At 36.5% G+C, this 18329-nt stretch overlaps 3 protein-coding genes across 3 annotated transcripts; all 3 read left to right on the forward strand.

Annotated features, from left to right (window-relative positions):
* The first annotated feature begins 612 nt into the window (after positions 1 to 612).
* LOC134650579 (protein THEM6-like) lies at positions 613 to 2543 on the forward strand. Its single transcript, XM_063505532.1, has 4 exons — positions 613 to 963; positions 1421 to 1487; positions 1635 to 1782; positions 2310 to 2543. Exons 1-4 carry the CDS (start codon positions 822 to 824, stop codon positions 2541 to 2543), a joined length of 591 nt encoding a protein of 196 aa, XP_063361602.1. The 5' UTR covers positions 613 to 821.
* Positions 2544 to 3301: 758 nt separating this feature from the next.
* On the forward strand, positions 3302 to 4899 carry LOC134650580 (protein THEM6-like). Its single transcript, XM_063505533.1, has 3 exons — positions 3302 to 3531; positions 3993 to 4207; positions 4618 to 4899. Exons 1-3 carry the CDS (start codon positions 3390 to 3392, stop codon positions 4846 to 4848), a joined length of 588 nt encoding a protein of 195 aa, XP_063361603.1. The 5' UTR covers positions 3302 to 3389; the 3' UTR covers positions 4849 to 4899.
* A 7717-nt stretch (positions 4900 to 12616) lies between these two features.
* On the forward strand, positions 12617 to 17908 carry LOC134650340 (glutamate receptor ionotropic, kainate glr-3-like). Its single transcript, XM_063505301.1, has 9 exons — positions 12617 to 13412; positions 13500 to 13627; positions 13724 to 13817; positions 14253 to 14409; positions 15613 to 15834; positions 16042 to 16150; positions 16490 to 16674; positions 17234 to 17338; positions 17802 to 17908. The coding sequence occupies exons 1-9, from the start codon at positions 12712 to 12714 to the stop codon at positions 17898 to 17900; spliced, it is 1800 nt and encodes a 599-aa protein (XP_063361371.1). The 5' UTR covers positions 12617 to 12711; the 3' UTR covers positions 17901 to 17908.
* The last annotated feature ends 421 nt before the right edge of the window (positions 17909 to 18329 follow it).

An 18329-nucleotide genomic window follows, 5' to 3' on the forward strand; every position in this document is an offset into this window, starting at 1 on the left:
TTAGGCGATTTATGACGTATAAAAAAAAAACTACTTACTAGATCTCGTTCAAACCAATTTTCGGTGGAAGTTTACATGGTAGTGTACATCATATATTTTTTTTAGTTTTATCATTCTCTTATTTTAGAAGTTACAGGGGGGGGGACACACATTTTATCACTTTGGAAGTGTCTCTCGCGCAAACTATTCAGTTTAGAAAAAAATGATATTAGAAACCTCAATATCATTTTTGAAGACCTATCCATAGATACCCCACACGTATGGGTTTGATGAAAAAAATTTTTTTTAGTTTCAGTTCGAAGTATGGGGAACCCCAAAAATTTATTGTTTTTTTTCTATTTTTGTGTGAAAATCTTAATGCGGTTCACAGAATACATCTACTTACCAAGTTTCAACAGTATAGTTCTTATAGTTTCGGAGAAAAGTGGCTGTGACATACGGACGGACAGACGGACAGACGGACAGACGGACAGACGGACAGACAGACAGACATGACGAATCTATAAGGGTTCCGTTTTTTGCCATTTGGCTACGGAACCCTAAAAATAGTAAAAAAATAATGTACCTACCTACAGAGAATAGGTACATACTTAAGTGGTTAACAATAATACCAATTGTCTTTTTACATCAAACGATAGTCGTAATTATTACTTAGCCATTCATGTTGGTTTTTATGAAAGTTTAAACAAAGATCAATGTCGATCGAAATTTCCATACGTTTAACATAATTCGTTTACCCACCGATTGTAATAATGTATGGACTTGTTTGAAGTTAAAGTAGACACAGAATTGGACATTGTTTACGTACTTAACTTAGTAAAATGTGGTTCTTATTGTGTTTGCTTTATATATTTTTCATGGTAGTTTGTGACGCTAACTATTTTATTCGGGCGTATTTTACCGTGATCGGTAGCAGATTGTTTAACAGCACAATAACTATCAAAGATACTGCCACTATTTACGGTGAGTATACTTTTCTGTAAGTATAAAAAATAAAAGCGATAAATAAATGCCGGATAATCATGGAAGAGAAGAAATTTAATCTTTCAGTAACTACTTAATTGTGAAAGTAGCCTCCCTAATCTTACGATAGGGGGCCTATTTGACTTGAAAAAGTGTCAAAAGATATGTCTATTTATTGTGGCAAGTGTAGAGGTATCATGCACGCCACGGCACGATAGTTTGGTGCAACGCCATGACGCCACGCCTTCTATCTTTGTCTCGAGTCAATTAGGGCCTTATTAAAGGCATTAAAGCAATATAAATAATATAATGTTTTCTTAACTTTGTCGTTGTCACTGAATACCTATCTCGGTAGGTCGGCTACGCCGCCCACTTCCCTTGAAGGGCCACCAGTAATTAAAGATCCCTATAAAAATAGATAGGATCCCAAAGTACCAATATCTTTTTTATGTTTAAGGTATTTGCACACTACAAGATTGCGACCTCACTTTCACTAGTATTCGCCTAGCCAGACTAGTGAGAGACCAGCCGGCCTAGCCAAGGTTACAATCGCTATCGCTTCGACAACGAAACGCTTTGTGTCTCTTTATCACTCTTCCATATTAGTGCGACAGTGACAGTTGCGTTTCAATCGCTACGGAGCGAAAGCGATGGGCATGTTGGCTACGCGGCCTGGACTTTGCCCGCTACCAGTTCTATGATCGCACGGGCATATACCAGCGGAGCCGGCAGCTTCGTATCAAATCCTTGCAGGGATCCACACTCACTCTGACTTCGGAACCTGTGCCGCTATTTCAAATATACAGAATAGATACGAAGGTACAGAAGGATTTTAGAAAATCTGGGAATGCAGCGCTGCCTAATACAAATTTAGCTACATTTTATACTTTCTAATTTTCTCCCTTTGCCGGATGAAATAAGTGAATCTTGCGATTTATCCTAAACTAACCTAATCTCCTTTCATTCTAAGAAGAACGTTATGTAAGATTACAAAGATTTAAAGATTTTATATTGACTAGATGTTGTTGTTATAATCATATAGTGATCATCATGGAATGAAGTATCTAATCACAGGTACCTACCATCACGCTCCGCGATTGTTGAGCCAATGAGAGTCCTAGCTAAATTGGTTGTTTAATACTTACGCTATAGAATTTCCAATTTAGCTAGAACCCTAAATGACGTGACGTGATGTGTTTTTATCCGTGGTTAGATTGGCGCCCGTCGTCGATTTAGTACCTAGGTATTTTTTCATTAGTAAAAAAATGTACATTGTTATAGGGGTGACACCTGTCATTCTGTACACGAAAAACGGAGTATACAATTATTCGTTCTTTTGTTTTCAGCTCATATATTGGGACGACCGTTCCTTGTTCTTCGAACACAAAGTCACCACCACAGGGGACGGCAAAGTTCGGTCCTTTCTAGTCTCCCGGCAGCACGCTATCGGGGAGAACGGACATTCGACCGAGGCCCTTCTCGAGGGTCTGAGGGGTTCCGAGATGAGACCGACGTGTCCTGACTACATTCAGCTCTGGCTGAAAAGTATGGATATATCTAGTAAAACGTTGAGAGTTTGAATATACGTTACATTTTGAATAGCTTTGGTTTTATTTCCGATCATTAGGTATCCTACCTTTTCTCCTTGTTGAAGAAACTTATTCGATAGACGATAGATAGAAATAACCACTAGGCACTAATAATGAATAGGTACTCTGTAAAGGGATGGAATTCTGCTCTATCGGCGTGAAATGCTCCTAAGTATGATAGGTACTTAATAACCTACCTAATAGGTACCTACTTACTATAGGTATTGAGGTATTAAGTAATCAAATTAACAAATGCTTAACTACTTTACATAATTATAGCCGGTATACCTATAATCATAATTAAACTTGTGGAATTTTCCGCTTTTATGTACGTAAACGATTCTGTTTGTACACATCGGCATCTACTACTCCTACTAGCAACACATAAAAATATCAACGGTAGTGTCGGTAGTACTTACATGTAGTATACCATGTAGTATACAGTATACAATAATATACTATCAAAACTAGCCAGTCAAGGGCTAGGTCCCGTTGCGTCGTTACTGCGCCTAACTTCATGCATGGTCCAACCGGTTCAACGATCTTGTTGCCACTTCACCGTTGTTGCGTCCTCACTTAGCCCTCCAGAACTAAAAGACAGTAAGTCAACTCATGCTTACGCAAGAAGATATACACTTAACGGGTTTTGGTAGACCTTATTGCCAACAGCTAAGGTCTAATGCTTGGTCAACGTGTCTTAATTTACATAGTTACTGCGTTGTTCTTCTGGCGTTCCACCTGCCTACACTTTAGCCGGTGTTCGCATACCGCGCTTGCTATTGCTGCTAATCAAACGTCACGTTCCAATAAACAATTACTTCGTACTTTTAATTCAAAATGTTGTGTGTGATAACAGTTCTCATAGCTCTGGCGTATATGTTCTGGGATGTGAACTACTTCCTTCGAACCGCTTTTACCATCGGAATTGGGAGGCTCTTCCAAAAGAAGTGTGGCGTAAATGATACGACTACAATTTACGGTAAGTTACTACTTAGTTTAAATATGCACGGTACAAGTTAATTAGCTTACTTAAGACTTGTAAATTTACTTATTGTTAGCGAAGAACTTTATTAACATTTTGATTTCAATGACTAGCATTTTTCATAGGTATTTATATTACAAAAATATAGGTACCTAACCTTACGTCTAACGGTTAATCTTGCTATAAGTATACTTGTACTCGTAGATGGACTATTATGTTATTTATGTTCATAGTCAAAAGATAAAAAAGCCAGGTTATGAAAGATAATTTCCTAAACGAGTTTAGCACGACTAGATAGGTACAAAAGCGTATCTTGGAGCCCAGAGCAAAGACATGCTAAAAAGCATGTCTTTGCTCTGGGCTCAAAATACAAACCTTACGAGTTTTGTCAAAAAGCATGTCTTTGCTTTCTCGATGTGAGAATCAACCCTACAATTTCTTACAAATTGCTATTCCAGGCTTCTGCACAACACAAGACGTGGACATCTTCCTGCGACACATGAACAACGCGCGTTACGTGCGCGAGCTGGACTTCGCACGGTTCCACTTCTACGATCGCACGGGGATCTATGAAAACATAACCAAAGCCAACGGGCATGCGCTGCAGGGCGCCTCCAGCATCCGGTACAGGAGGACCATCCCGATCTTCACGGCGTATAAAGTCGAAACTAGGGTAAGTGTAGAAGGAGAACCGTTTCTGTAAATGAATAAGACGTGGATATGGACAATATGGACATCTTCCTTCAATTTTAGGGATATAAGGGTTGTATCATTGGAAGCAATAAGAGAAATGGGCCGATTAACGGTCTGGCTGCCTATAAACATCAGCCAAACATTGTATAAATTAAATAATCAGTGAATGTTTATATTAGTTACTTAAACCACTATCACATTTTAAACAGCCATCTCCAAGGTGCGGTTGCGTTATTTAATTAAAGTACGAAAACAATACGATCGATTGAAAAAGAAGACAAACCCTTCTTGAGCACTTGAGTGTTAACAAGTATTATTACAGAAGATTGTAGGAATATGAATAAGGATGCGCTCCTGTCAGTTATTAAAATTACTATTATTACGTTACAGTTGGCATACTGGGACGACAAGACCCTCTTCATCGAGCAAAAGTTCATCACCCTGAGCGACGGCTTCGTGCGAGCCATCGTGCTGTCCCGGCAGAACCTCATCGACGTCAACGCCGAAACTCTCTTCAAAGGCATCCCCGGCGCTGAGCAGAAACCGACATGCCCTGAGGAAATCACTCATTGGCTACAGTCTATCGAGATCTCAAGTGCAAGGTTAAGGAAGAAGGATTAAGTAAAGGCAAATGGGAAACATGTTATTTAATAAATTTTATAAGATTTTTAAGGAGTTGTTTAATTCTTGTTTTGACCCTGAACTACTGTGAAATCACCAACAAGGCATGGAAAAATTAAGCGCATCTAGCGCGCAGCTAAGATTATAAGACAGAAAACAACATCCTTTTTATTTGCCACATCGTGGATAGTTTTCAGTAGTCTGAATATTTAAGTAGGTGTGTACAACCAAGACCTAATTAATCATAAAAGTTTTTGTCGGTTGGCTAACAAAATTCCCAACACAACCATATTTATTCAGTGACACAACCCAACGCGTCAGCTTACAAATACCCCGAAGTGTTTTAGTTCAAACTTTGTTATTCTAAAATGACTAAAACAAAATAAATACACCTAATTAAAAACCCAGCCGGCACCACAAATGGTGAAAAGTACAAAATAACAGAAGGTATCGCATTTCACCGACGCACTCCGGCGGTGCGGGTTGGATTACTGTTTACACAACCTGCAAATCATGAGCACGGATTTAGGGATCTAGAACAACATTCACACAGACCATATTAGCCTCTACGACATTGAAATTAAGGGCGATGTTAGTTAAACTTAGCCAAAATTGCGAAGTGATTCCCCTTTGCTGACAAAATAGTGATGAATATCGTTGCACGCTTGAAAAGAAAGTAAACGCGACACATGACAAGCGAAAAAGGTTTTTAAATAGATGAAAATAGGTTTTAGTTTGTGATTGTTTACATATGTCGAAGTGGCGAAGGAAATGAAAAATGGCTAGTCTTAATGTTGTGTGTAAACATTAGGTTTGGGTAAATTAACTTTATCATTAGTGTATTAGATGCCATATCAGCAGGGTAAAATTGTAAAAAAAAAATTTGGTAAGGATATATGGCTTTCATAAAAATACCAAGTGTCGTTTGGTTGTAGGGGCAGTGCTTTCAATACAAATAATTTAATATAAATTTAATTCGCTATGAATGTGACTTACGTAGGTACCCTAGCTACTTATAATTTTATTTATTTATTTTATTTATTATTCAAATAAGTGACACAGCATTATACAGTAAAATAAGATACAAGAAAACAAATAAAAAATTACTAAACATTACATTAGATTTGGGCGACGACGTAACAGAGTGGCTCCGTAGCGTCGTCTGACTCGTCGTATGGTTCGGCAGGTTGCCCCATTATGTGCGATCATAAAAGCTAGGTATATATACGTAACAAGGCGGTCGAAAAGCTTTGATGTCTAAACCTTAGTCGCCGTAACTATCAGATCTTCTCGATTAAAAAGTTTTGTCTGCGTAACGCCCGAGCCGAGGAGTAGCGCGAGTTTTTCATGCCCTTTATTATTAGTTCGGTTGTGCGGCGGCACCCGGCGGCGACCACACACGCGCCGAATAAACTACCCGGACCATCTTGATACTATGTTTCATGGAATGCCATTTTTACCCGATTTCAAAAAATATTATGTTATGGTACGTGTAGGTACAGTACACAAATACTTCTATCCATATTTTTAGGGGTCCTCAAAAGGAAAACAACGGAACCCTTATAGGATCACTTTGTTGTCCGTCCGTCCGTCCGTCTATCTGTCTGTCTGTCAAGACCCTTCATCTCGGGAACGCGTGGAGTTCTCGAGTTGAAATGAAATTAAAACCATTAATATACCTATTCAGATCTACAGTCCCTTGAAGCTGTAAAAAATAAACTTCTACGTAAAAAAAAGATACGGCCGTTTATGTCGCCAAAAAAACGCATATTTCGACACTAATAGAGTACTTCGCCTTGACCTAGAACTATTAAATTTGGCAAGTAATATCGTCTTAAGGATGACTCACGCTAGGCCGGGCTGCATCACAAATATTAATAACACACAATACTTTTTAGAATATGAAAATAATTATTGCTATTTATAATTACCTCAGCAACGATCAAGATGCTGGATGCGTGTAGGCCTATAATAATAATGATTGGTGGCGCTAACCGCCTGTGTCTTGTCGCTAACCATAACAAAATATCCATTAGCTTTAGTGGCCTGTAACTTTCTTAAAGTTTTTTTTAAATAAATTCAATGCACGAAGCACAAAGACATACGATAATGGTATTTTACAAGCTCTTTATTAACTTAGGACATAGTATATATGGAAAACTAGCTGTTGCCCGCGACTTCGTACGCGTGGATTTGTATATTGGTGGTTATATATTCTACATTAGCTTAGAACATTATGCAGCAAAAGATCGCAGTAAGACGGTTAATCATTTGTTAATTATTAATATTACAACGCATGATACTTATTATTAAATTATACAACGGGACTTAATCGCGTATCTAAGTTTTAAGATTTACCTATTTATTTATTTGTTTTTATTTACGGGGACAACGCCGTCCTCGAAACGTCGGAGGTAAATCTTAAAACTTAGATACGCGATTAAGTCCCGTTGTATAATTTAATAATGTGTAAAAATCGTGAAAGTTTAAATCAGTGCATGATACTTGTCTTTCACAACCTACGAAGCTTCAAGCCCCTAACTGAATAAAATTGTTCTCGATATAATCCCTCTCAACCAGAAGATTTTCATGTCCTCTATTTAATAAAACCTACTACTTAACTACCTATTTACGAAGTTTGAAGTTCCTAGCTGTAAATAAAATTTGAACCCTATACAAACTTTCAACCCCTTTTTAACCATTTTAGGGGATGAATTTTTACAAACGCTGAAATTACTTTTCTTGTATTTTAATAATATGCCTATATACAAAGTTTACAACGATTAAAGTCCCGCACTCAAATGAATGTTTGACCTCTATACAAATCTTCAACCCCTTTTTCACCACGATGGGGATGAATTATCAAAAACTCTGAAATTAGTTTTCTTCTCTTTTGATGAAATACCTTTTTACGAAGTTTCAAGTTTGTTTGCAACTTTACAAACTTTCAACCCCCTTTCGACCCTTTAAGAGATGAATTTTAAAAACGCTGAATTTACTTTTCTCGTATTTTAATAAAATGCCATTTTACAAAGACTCACAAAAATGTTTGATCTCCATACAAACTTTTTACCCTTTTTCACCACTTTGAGAGATGAATTTTCAAAAACGCTGAAATAAGTTTTCTTCTCTTTTAATAAAATACCCTTTTAAGAAGTCTCGAGTTCCTAGCTTAAAATAAAATTTGAACCCCATAAAAACTTTCAACCCCTTTTTAACCCTTTTAAGGGATGTACTTTTAAAAACGCTGAAATTACTTTTCTTGTATTCTAATAAATGCCTCTGTACAAAAATTCAAGCCCCGCACTCACAAAAATATGTGATCTCCATACAAACTTTCAACCCCTTTTTCACCACCTTGAGATATGAATTTTCAAAAACGCTGAAATACATTTTTTGCAGTTTTAATTTAATACCTTTTTACGAAGTTTCAAGTTCCTAGCTTAAAATAAAATCAACCCCTTTTTAACCCTGTTAGGGGATGAATTTTACAAAACGCTAAAATTACTTTTCCTGTCTTCTAATAATATCCCCAAATCCAAAGATTCAAGTCCCGCGCTCGAAAAAATGTTTGATATCAATACAAATTTTCAAACCCTTTTTCACCACCTTACAGGATGAATTTTCAAAAACGCTGAAATTAGTTTTCTTGTATTTTAATTTAATAACTTTTAACAAAGTTTCAAGTTCCTAGCTTAAAATAAAATTTGAACGCTATACGAACTTCAACCCCTTTTAAACCCTATTAGGGGATGAATTTTACAAAACGCTGAAATTACTTTTCCTGTCTTCTAATAATATCCCCAAATCCAAAGATTCAAGTCCCGCGCTCGAAAAAATGTTTGATATCAATACAAACTTTCAACCCCTTTTTCACCACCTTACAGGATGAATTTTCAAAAACGCTGAAATTAGTTTTCTTGTATTTTAATTTAATACCTTTTTACGAAGTTGTAAGTTCCTAGCTTAAAATAAAATTTGAAACCCGTACAAATTTTCAACCCCTTTTTAACCCTGTTAGTGGATGAATTTTACAAAACGCTGAAATTACTTTTCCTGTCTTCTAATAATATCCCCAAATACAAAGACTCAAGTCCCGCGCTCGAAAAAATATTTGATATCCATACAAACTTTCAACCCCTTTTTCACCACCTTAGGGGATGAATTTTCAAAAACGCTGAAATTAGTTTTCTTGTATTTTAATTTAATAACTTTTTACAAAGTTACAAGTTTCTAGCTTAAAATAAAATTTGAACCCTATACGAACTTTCAACCCCTTTTTAGCCCTATTAGGGGATGAATTTTACAAAACGCTGAAATTACTCTTGTCTTCTAATAATATCCCCAAATGCAAAGATTCAAGTCCCGCGCTCGAAAAAATATTTGATATCCATACAAACTTTCAACCCCTTTTTCACAACCTTAGGGGATGAATTTTCAAAAACGCTGAAATTAGTTTTCTTGCATATTAAAAATATATCTTTTTACGAAGTTTCAAGTTCTTAGCTTAAAATAAAATTTGAACCCTATACGAATTTTCAACCCTTTTTTAACCCTGTTAGGGGATGAATTTTACAAAACGCTGAAATTACTTTTCCTGTCTTCTAATAATATCCCCAAATTCAAAGACTCAAGCCCCGCGCTCGAAAAAATATTTGATATCCATACAAACTTTCAACCCCTTTTTCACCACCTTAGGGGATGAATTTTCAAAAACGGTGAAATTAGTTTTCTTGTATTTTAATTTAATAACTTTTTACAAAGTTTCAAGTTCCTAGCTTGAAATAAAATTTGAACCCTATACGAACTTTCAACCCCTTTTTATCCCTATTAGGGGATGAATTTTACAAAACGCTGAAATTACTTTTCTTGTCTTCTAATAATATCCCCAAATGCAAAGATTCAAGTCCCGCGCTCGAAAAAATATTTGATATCCATACAAACTTTCAACCCCTTTTTCACCACTTTAGGGGATGAATATTCAATAACGCTGAAATTAGTTTTCTTGTATTTTAATAACATATATATTTATGAAGTTTCAAGTTCCTAGCTTATAATAAAATTTGAACTCCATACAAAATTTCAACCCCTTTTTAACCCTGTTAGGGGATTTACAAAACGCTGAAATAACTTTTCCTGTCTTCTAATAATATCCCCAAATACAAAGATTCAAGTCCCGCACTCTCAAAAATATTTGATATCCGTACAAATTTTCAACCCCATGTTTTACCACCTTGGGGGATGAATTTTTAAAAACGCTGAAATTTGTTTTCTTGTATCTTAATTCAATACCTTTTTGCAAAGTTTCAAGTTCCTAACTTAAAATAAAATTTGTACCTTAAAACGAACTTTCATCGCCTTTTTAACCCCCTTAGGGGTTGAATTTCCAAAAGCGTTGCAATTACTTTTTTTTGTAATCGGCTATTATGCCTTTCTAAGAAGTTTCAAAGGATTTGTAATGGATTCAAACATTCAACCCCAGTTTAACCCTGTTAGGGGATGAATTATACAAAACGCTGAAATTACTTTTCCTGTATTTTAATAATATCCCGAAATACAAAGATTCAAGTCCCGCGTTCGAAAAAATGTTTGATATCCATACAAATTTTCAACCCCTTTTTCACCACTTTAGGGGATGAATATTCAAAAACGCTGAAATTACTTTTCTTGTATTTTAATAACATATATTTTTACGAAGTTTCAAGTTCCTAGCTTAAAATAAAATTTGAACTCCATACAAACTTTCAACCCCTTTTTACCCTGTTAGGGGATGAATTTTACAAAACGCTGAAATAACTTTCCCTGTCTTCTAATAATATCCCCAAATACAAAGATTCAAGTCCCGCACTCCCAAAATTTTTGATATCCGTACAAATTTTCAACCCCATGTTTTACCACCTAGGGGAATGAATTTTTAAAAACGCTGAAATTTGTTTTCTTGTATCTTAATTCAATACCTTTTTGCAAAGTTTCAAGTTCCTAGCTTAAAATAAAATTTGCACCCTAAGACGAAATTGCAACCCCTTTTTAACCCCCTTAGGGGTAGAATTTCCAAAAACGTTGCAATTACTTTTTTTTGTAATCGGCTATTATGCCTTTCTAAGAAGTTTCAAAGCATTTGTAATGGATTCAAACTTTCAACCCCTGTTTAACCCTGTTAGGGGATGAATTTTCAAAAACGCTGAAATTACTTTTCCCGTCTTATAATAATATCCCCATATACAAAGTTTCAAGTCCAACACTCACAAAAATATTTGATCTCCATACAAACTTTCAACCCCTTTTTCACCACCTTGGGGGATGAATTTTCGAAAACGCAGAAATTAATTTTCTTGTTTTTTAATATAGTACATTTTTACGAAGTTTCAAGGTCCTAGCTTAAAATAAAATTTGCACCCCAGGACAAAGTTTCATCCCCTTTTTTACCCCCTTAGAGGTTGAATTACCTAAAACGTCGCAATTACTTTTTTTTGTCATCGGCTATTATGCCTTTCTAAGAAGTTTCAAAGCATTTGTTGTAATGGATTCAAATTTTCAACCCCTTTTTAACCCTGTTAGGGGATGAATTTTCAAAAACGCTGAAATTACTTTTCCCGTCTTATAATAATATCCCCATATAGAAAGTTTCAAGTCCAACACTCACAAAAATATTTGATCTCCATACAAACTTTCAACCCCTTTTTCACCACCTTGGGGGACGAATTTTCGAAAACGCAGAAATTAATTTACTTGTTTTTTAATATAGTACATTTTTACAAAGTTTCAAATTCCTCGCTTGAAATAAAACTTGCACCCCATACAACCTTTCATCCCCTTTTTAACCCTCTTAGGGGTTGAATTTTTCAAAATCGCTTCTTATCTCTTGTACACTTTATAAATTCAACCTAGTGTGCAAATTTCAACTTTCTAGCTTTTGTAGTTTCGGCTCTGCGTTGATGAATCAGTCAGTCAGTCAGTCAGTCAGTCAGTCAGTCAGTCAGTCAGGACACTTGCATTTATATATATAGATATAGATATAGATTATGGAATGAATGTCAAACTATGTTAACTCAGTTTTAAATAACATTAATACCTAAGCTTGCTATAGAAAGCACTAGTTCTTTAAATGCCTTTGTTACGAAAATATAACCCGTCTGACAAAAATAATCAGATCTACAGACTATCTGATAGTCATATTAGGGCTTTTTCTGTCCGAGGAACACTTTTGTCTCTGGGCATTATCTATTGGGGCACACAATAAAATCGGCGGCTAGGACTTAGTTTTAATTTCAGTAGGATGGTAGGAATATGCAGTTACTAAACTGCTACCGTGATAAATCTGAATCATTTGCAGTTTTGATTCATTTACAAAAAAAAAGGAAAATTTAACTAATAATATATTACTTACGTATTAAACAGCTGTAGTCAGCGTAGTCGTAGCCATATCGTGGTGTGATAAGCTGTAAATGTCGCTTAAACGTTTTGTATAACTATACTACTTATATGCAATGTATAGAAACATTTCGAAGCACAAAGAGTACCTCCTGGCAAATCATGCGCGCTGAAAGGGTTAATACGAGTATTAAATTAACCTAGTTTGTTAAGTTTGTTTTAACTTGCTGAACCTAAACGTATTATCGATCTTATTGCTTTTTAAATTGTTATCTAAGTAAATGTTTACGGTAAGTCATTTTTATTTGAGTTACAATAAAACTTGTGTCGTGGAATTTACATACCTATGCAATATAATGGGAAATCGTAGCAACTACAAAATGCATCTATATCACACGTGCATTCGAAAAAAATGGTTGCCTCAAGACGATCTTACGTATTATAGTTATTTTAAGTCTTATTTTTATTAAATATATTTAAAAAATAGTCAAGATGTTGATACCGTCAAACATATTATTCCCGATTGAAATAATACTAAACACAATAATTAATAATTATTTGCGAACGTCTTTTTGCTTAACGTTTGTCACTGAAACTGAATTAATGATTAATTTACCATTAAACATGAGCTCTATGAGAATAAGACCTAATAATTCAGAACTGGTGCAGCAAATTTTGGAGGCATCGGAAAAAGCTTGTACCGATTACATTATACAAATGGATGAACCTCGAAATTTTATGGTAGCTTTTGACAAGGTCAATCATATAGGGGATGTAAGGAGAAGCGACAAGAAACTCATATTTGTACCTTTAGAAGACGAATTTTACAATGCAAGTGTCCTTACTGATCTATTTACGCTAAAGGAAACTGGTTACGTTCCTAATATTTTATTAATAGCACCCACTGCACAAAGCTCAGCAGACTGTAAAGTATACGACATGATAACTCATACATTTGTCGGTGCCGACGAACAAATACGTGAACCTCTGTATTTGGATCGTTGGTATTCTTGTACCAAACTGTTTAAGAATGGGGTAAATTTGTTTCCTCATGATATGTCCAATCTATACGGCAAGAAGGTCAAAGTAGGAGCATTTACATACAAACCGTATGTATTATTAGACCTGGATCCATCTCTGGCTCCGCTAGGCCGCGACGGCATAGATATACGTTTCATAGAGGAGTTTTGTAGGTAGGTAACGTTACAGAATATCCCAAAATATATATGATCTCAATTTTAGTTTCTGACAAAAAGTATAAAGAGTTTTAAATATTTTAGGTGGATTAATTGCACAGTGGAAATCGTAAGACCCGACGACGGCCAGGAGTGGGGTGAGATTTTTGAGAACAACACTGGCGTCGGCCTAGTCGGAAATCTGGTTGAAGATCGAACGGAAATAGGAATTAGTAAGCCAATTAAATACCTACTTAAAAATGTACTCTTTTGTATATTTTTGAGTTAATACAAGTGCCCCACCTGTAATCATTTTCGTTTCATTCTAGCATCGCTCTATTCCTGGTACGAAGAATATAGGGCATTAGATTTTTCTGCTCCTATTATAAGAACTGCTGTCACTTGCATTGCACCTGCACCTCGGCAAGTACTAACATAATGATGATACCTATGTTTACATACTGTGAAGTAGGTATATATCCTACTGTGGTAAAGAGCGAAAAACATCCCGTTGACTATAGTTTGAATGAGTATCCATGAGTACCTATATTAAAAATATGGGAGTCCTCAAAATTTGGTGCTTATGTTGGTCATAATAATTTTTAGATGTACCTAACGAAACAAGAATAATATTTGTAAGTAACAGCTCAATTTAAACCAGAATAAAATAATGGTTATAGGTAGAGTTGGACCAAGAAAAGTCTGCCATGATTTTGATAGTACACGCAACGCAAGTGTTATTTTAAAGGTCAAACTTCTATAAAATTATGACGTATAAATAACACTTGCACTGCGTGTGCTATCAAAATCGTTGCCGACTTTTCTTGGTCTAACTCTAACTAATAATGTTATTCTTAGGATTTTGTCAAGCTGGGACTTGCCATTGGTGCCGTTCTCGTGGCTGATGTGGATGTGCTTGATAGCTACATTCTTCTTTGCGTCGTTTGCTCTCTTCGTAGCTCAACGATCTGCTGACGACATTTTCTTCGCTACATTTGGGAATATGATTGGTCAGGTTAGTAGAAAAATGTTAGAGGAAAACATTTTTTAACTTATTTAGAAATAAAGAATTGGACGATAGCACTCTCTGTCAATCATGAGTATCATGACTATAAAAAACAAAAAAAAATCAACAAAATACGCACAAATTACAAGCTGCTCACGGTTGGCTCACTTGGCTCACGGCACAGTACAAGAACAGTAGTGAATCTTCATAGAAATGTGCCGCTGCCGGCTTGAATGTGTGCGTGCGCGCCGGGCGCCGTGTACGCACGCGCTGCCACGCACACATTCGCATAATATACGGGGGAATACGGTGGCGGCAGTGTGGGCCGTACCGCGACTGTGATCGCGCGCATTCGAGTACGCTTGCATTTGCCTGCTCTTACCGGCCTTAATTTATACCTCATTTATGAATTGATAGAACATTTCATTATATTATATAAATAGAAACCTAGTGCTACTCATAATACGCAAATAATATTTTCACCTCAGCAGCTCGAACAAGGGTACTTTGCTACTTAAAAACAGTGAGCAAAATCGTATTTTGCTCACTGATAGAGACAAAATGAGCAAAATGCAATTTTGCTCACTCAGTGAGCAAAATGCGATTTTGCTCACTGTTTTTAAGTAGCAAAGTACCCTTGTTCGAGCTGCTGAGGTGAAAACTTAATTGTTGGTATATCTTAAGAAAACATGAGTGAATAGGTAAGTGATGAAAAAGGAATATATTTTTCGGGTTCTCTAATATATGTTCTCACTGCTGAGGTGAAAAGTTTTGTGAACTACACGAGATCAAAGTTATTTACATCTCGTGCGCTTTTGAGTCCCTTACTACGCTCAAGATTCTAAATTAGATTCACTCGCTACGCTCGTGAATCTAGTATAGAATCTTTCGCTTGCACGGGACTCAAAATAAGCACTCGAAGAAATATCAAACTTTGATCTCTTGTTGTACAAATAACTATTAACTAAAAATAAAAGTGACAACCCTAAGCGCCAACGCAAGAGTAGGTAAATAACTTGCCGAGCGGCCTTAGATTCACTACTGTTCTTAGTGTACTGTGCTCACGGTCCCAACCAACAACACAAAGATGCAAGCTGTCATCGAAATAAAAATGACAACTTTAACGTAGGTATGTCAAATTTGAAACAAAGTAACCACTCTTGTTATTTATAACTTTTTCGTAATTATTTGTTACGAGTATTTGTTTTTTAGAGTCCCGGAGACTCAAGTTCCTGGCGCATACGCAGCATCTCCGGCTGGATGCTAGTGACAGGCCTGGTCATAGATAACGCATACAGCGGCGGCCTGGCGTCCAGCTTCACGGTCCCCAAGTACGAGGCCTCCGTAGACACGATACAGGATCTGGTGGACAGGAGAATGGAGTGGGGCGCTCCCGTTGACGCCTGGTTGTATTCTATGATACTTTCTGAGGAGGTATGGGTTGTTGAGTGATTTGCAGAATAAATGTTGAGGCATTGCCTTCCCATGCAATATAAATAGCCAACGAGGGTATTTTATAACTTCTATGAAATTAAAAAGTCTTTGAAAATATGTATGTAGATTCGGATACAATGTCTTGGTCCTTGAAAATACTGCTAAGCTGATAAAAAACAATTTAAATATACCTACTTTTATTTTCAGCCCCTAATCAAGAGTGCAATAAGTCAATTTAAGGTTTATCCACCAGAAAAATTGACACAAAAAAGTTTCACAAGGAGTATGGCGTTTAGTATTGAACGCCTTCCTGCAGGTAACTACAATACAATACAATACAAATCCTCTTTATTGCACAACCTCAGAATAAATGTACATGGAAACACAAATAATACATGAAGACAGAGGTAAACAACAGGCGGTCTTATCACTAAAGAGCGATCTCTTCCAGACAACCTTTAGGTCACTACCTACCTTTCTGTCTGTCAATTTATAAATAAGTTAATTATCATCTTCCTATTATTGTGCCGGCTTCGGAAACCTAATCCCAAGAATTTACTAAAAAAGAACGACTGCTGTCTGAATTTCAATACTTTTAGCGTCTCACGTCTTACTCTTTACGGTCTCACGCCTTATATCCATATATGTTGTCTAGGATCCTTCGCGATCGGCGAGTACATAACCAAGGAAGGTGCAGAGAACCTCGAGCTGATGCTGGAGGACATGTACTACGAGCAGTGCGTGGTGATGACGAGGAAGAGTTCTCCGTACACCGCCAAGCTCACCGAGTTGGTTGGTCGTCTTCAACAGTCTGGGCTGTTGCTGTGCTGGGAAACGCAGGTGAGGATGTAGACACAATTCAGGTCAGGATTTAGATACGACATTCTTTGTCCCCTCCTTAACCAAGAGCAGAGCATAACCAAGGAAGGAGTGAAGAACCTCGAGATGATGCTGGAGGACATGTACTACGAGCAGTGCGTGGTGATGACGAGAAAGAGTTCTCCGTACACCGCCAAGCTCACCGAGTTGGTTGGTCGTCTTCAACAGTCTGGGCTGTTGCTGTGTTGGGAAACGCAGGTGAGGATGTAGATACAGATCAGATTCAGGTCAGGATTTAGATACGACATTCTTTGTCCCCTTCTTAACCAAGAGCAGAGCGTAATCAAGGAAGGAGCCAAGAACCTCGAGATGAGTAGAATGACATGTACTACCAGTAGAGTGTGGTAGTGACGAGGAAGAGTTCTCCGTAAATGGAAAGGTAACAGAGTTCGTTGGTAGTCTCCAACCGAATTAAAAGGGTTAGAATTGTCTTGATCATGTTTATATAACAGATATGCTATTAAAACCTGCATCGAAAATATAAATAATTTTCAAAAACTTATTGGAATTTATGTTACAGATTGCTTTGAAATATCTGGATTTCAAAGTGCAACTAGAAGTAAGGCTGTCTAGAACAAAGAAAGACATAGATGGAGTTGAGCCGTTAAATGCAAAGCAGCTATTGGTGCGTATATTCATTAAGGATGAGTCACGCTAGACCGGGCCGTGCCCGGGCTGAGGCATCCGACATGTCATTTTCTATGACGTAGGTACCTGACTGGTGATTACGTGGTGCTTTCCATAGAAAACGAAGCGCCGGAAGCTCCGGCCCGGCCCCGGTCTAACGTGAGTCATCCTTTAATTAAATTAAGCAATATTTTACCAATATAAAATATATTCAAGCGCTTTTGATGAAATATGTCATGTAAAAAGTTAAGCTTTACAAAATACAACAGGCCATAGGAGGGAGAATAAAAGACACATTACTTACTGTTTTTGAACAGGCGGAGACGTGAGCTCGTCTAACTAGTACCTATGTTCATCCGTATGTAAAAGAAGGAAAAACTTATCTTTCGGGGTCTTTAATTTTACAGCCCACATTTTAACATAAAACGATATTTTGATTAAATAATGTCTTTTTTTTTCAGGGTATCTACTTGCTTTATTTTGGAGGTCTATTTATATCGATCGTAGTTTTTATTGCGGAATTGCTCATCAAACGCGGTAAAGCTACAATTGTTATATGAATTGTACAATTTATAGTATGACTTATTTCTGATGATTCATTTTTGCATTTTGTTTATCCTCCTATCCATAGGAGTAATTTAGAGTTATTTGATCAGTAAATTTTCAAGATAATTTGGAATTAAATAATCGAGTAGATTTCAGAGCACTCAAATGAAACAATATGCTTCTCATAAAATTTATTTGATTGGCCAGTGTAAACAAAGTGAGTTCCAGCTTTTCCTTCACAAAACCCGCTAAGATCTATTCCCTAGCATAAATTGACCGGTAGATTCGTAATAACTGTGGGTATGCAGAGATCATAAGATAATGGCTAATTCAATACAATACTTCACCGCTAAATAGCTTTAATTATCTAAGTACATAATGACATAATGAAACATACTATTACCTCGTCCATAAAATAAACAGCGCTTAGTATTTAAGTAGGT

This window comes from Cydia amplana, chromosome 8, assembly GCF_948474715.1.
Source record: "Cydia amplana chromosome 8, ilCydAmpl1.1, whole genome shotgun sequence".
Taxonomy (NCBI): Eukaryota; Metazoa; Arthropoda; class Insecta; order Lepidoptera; family Tortricidae; genus Cydia; species Cydia amplana.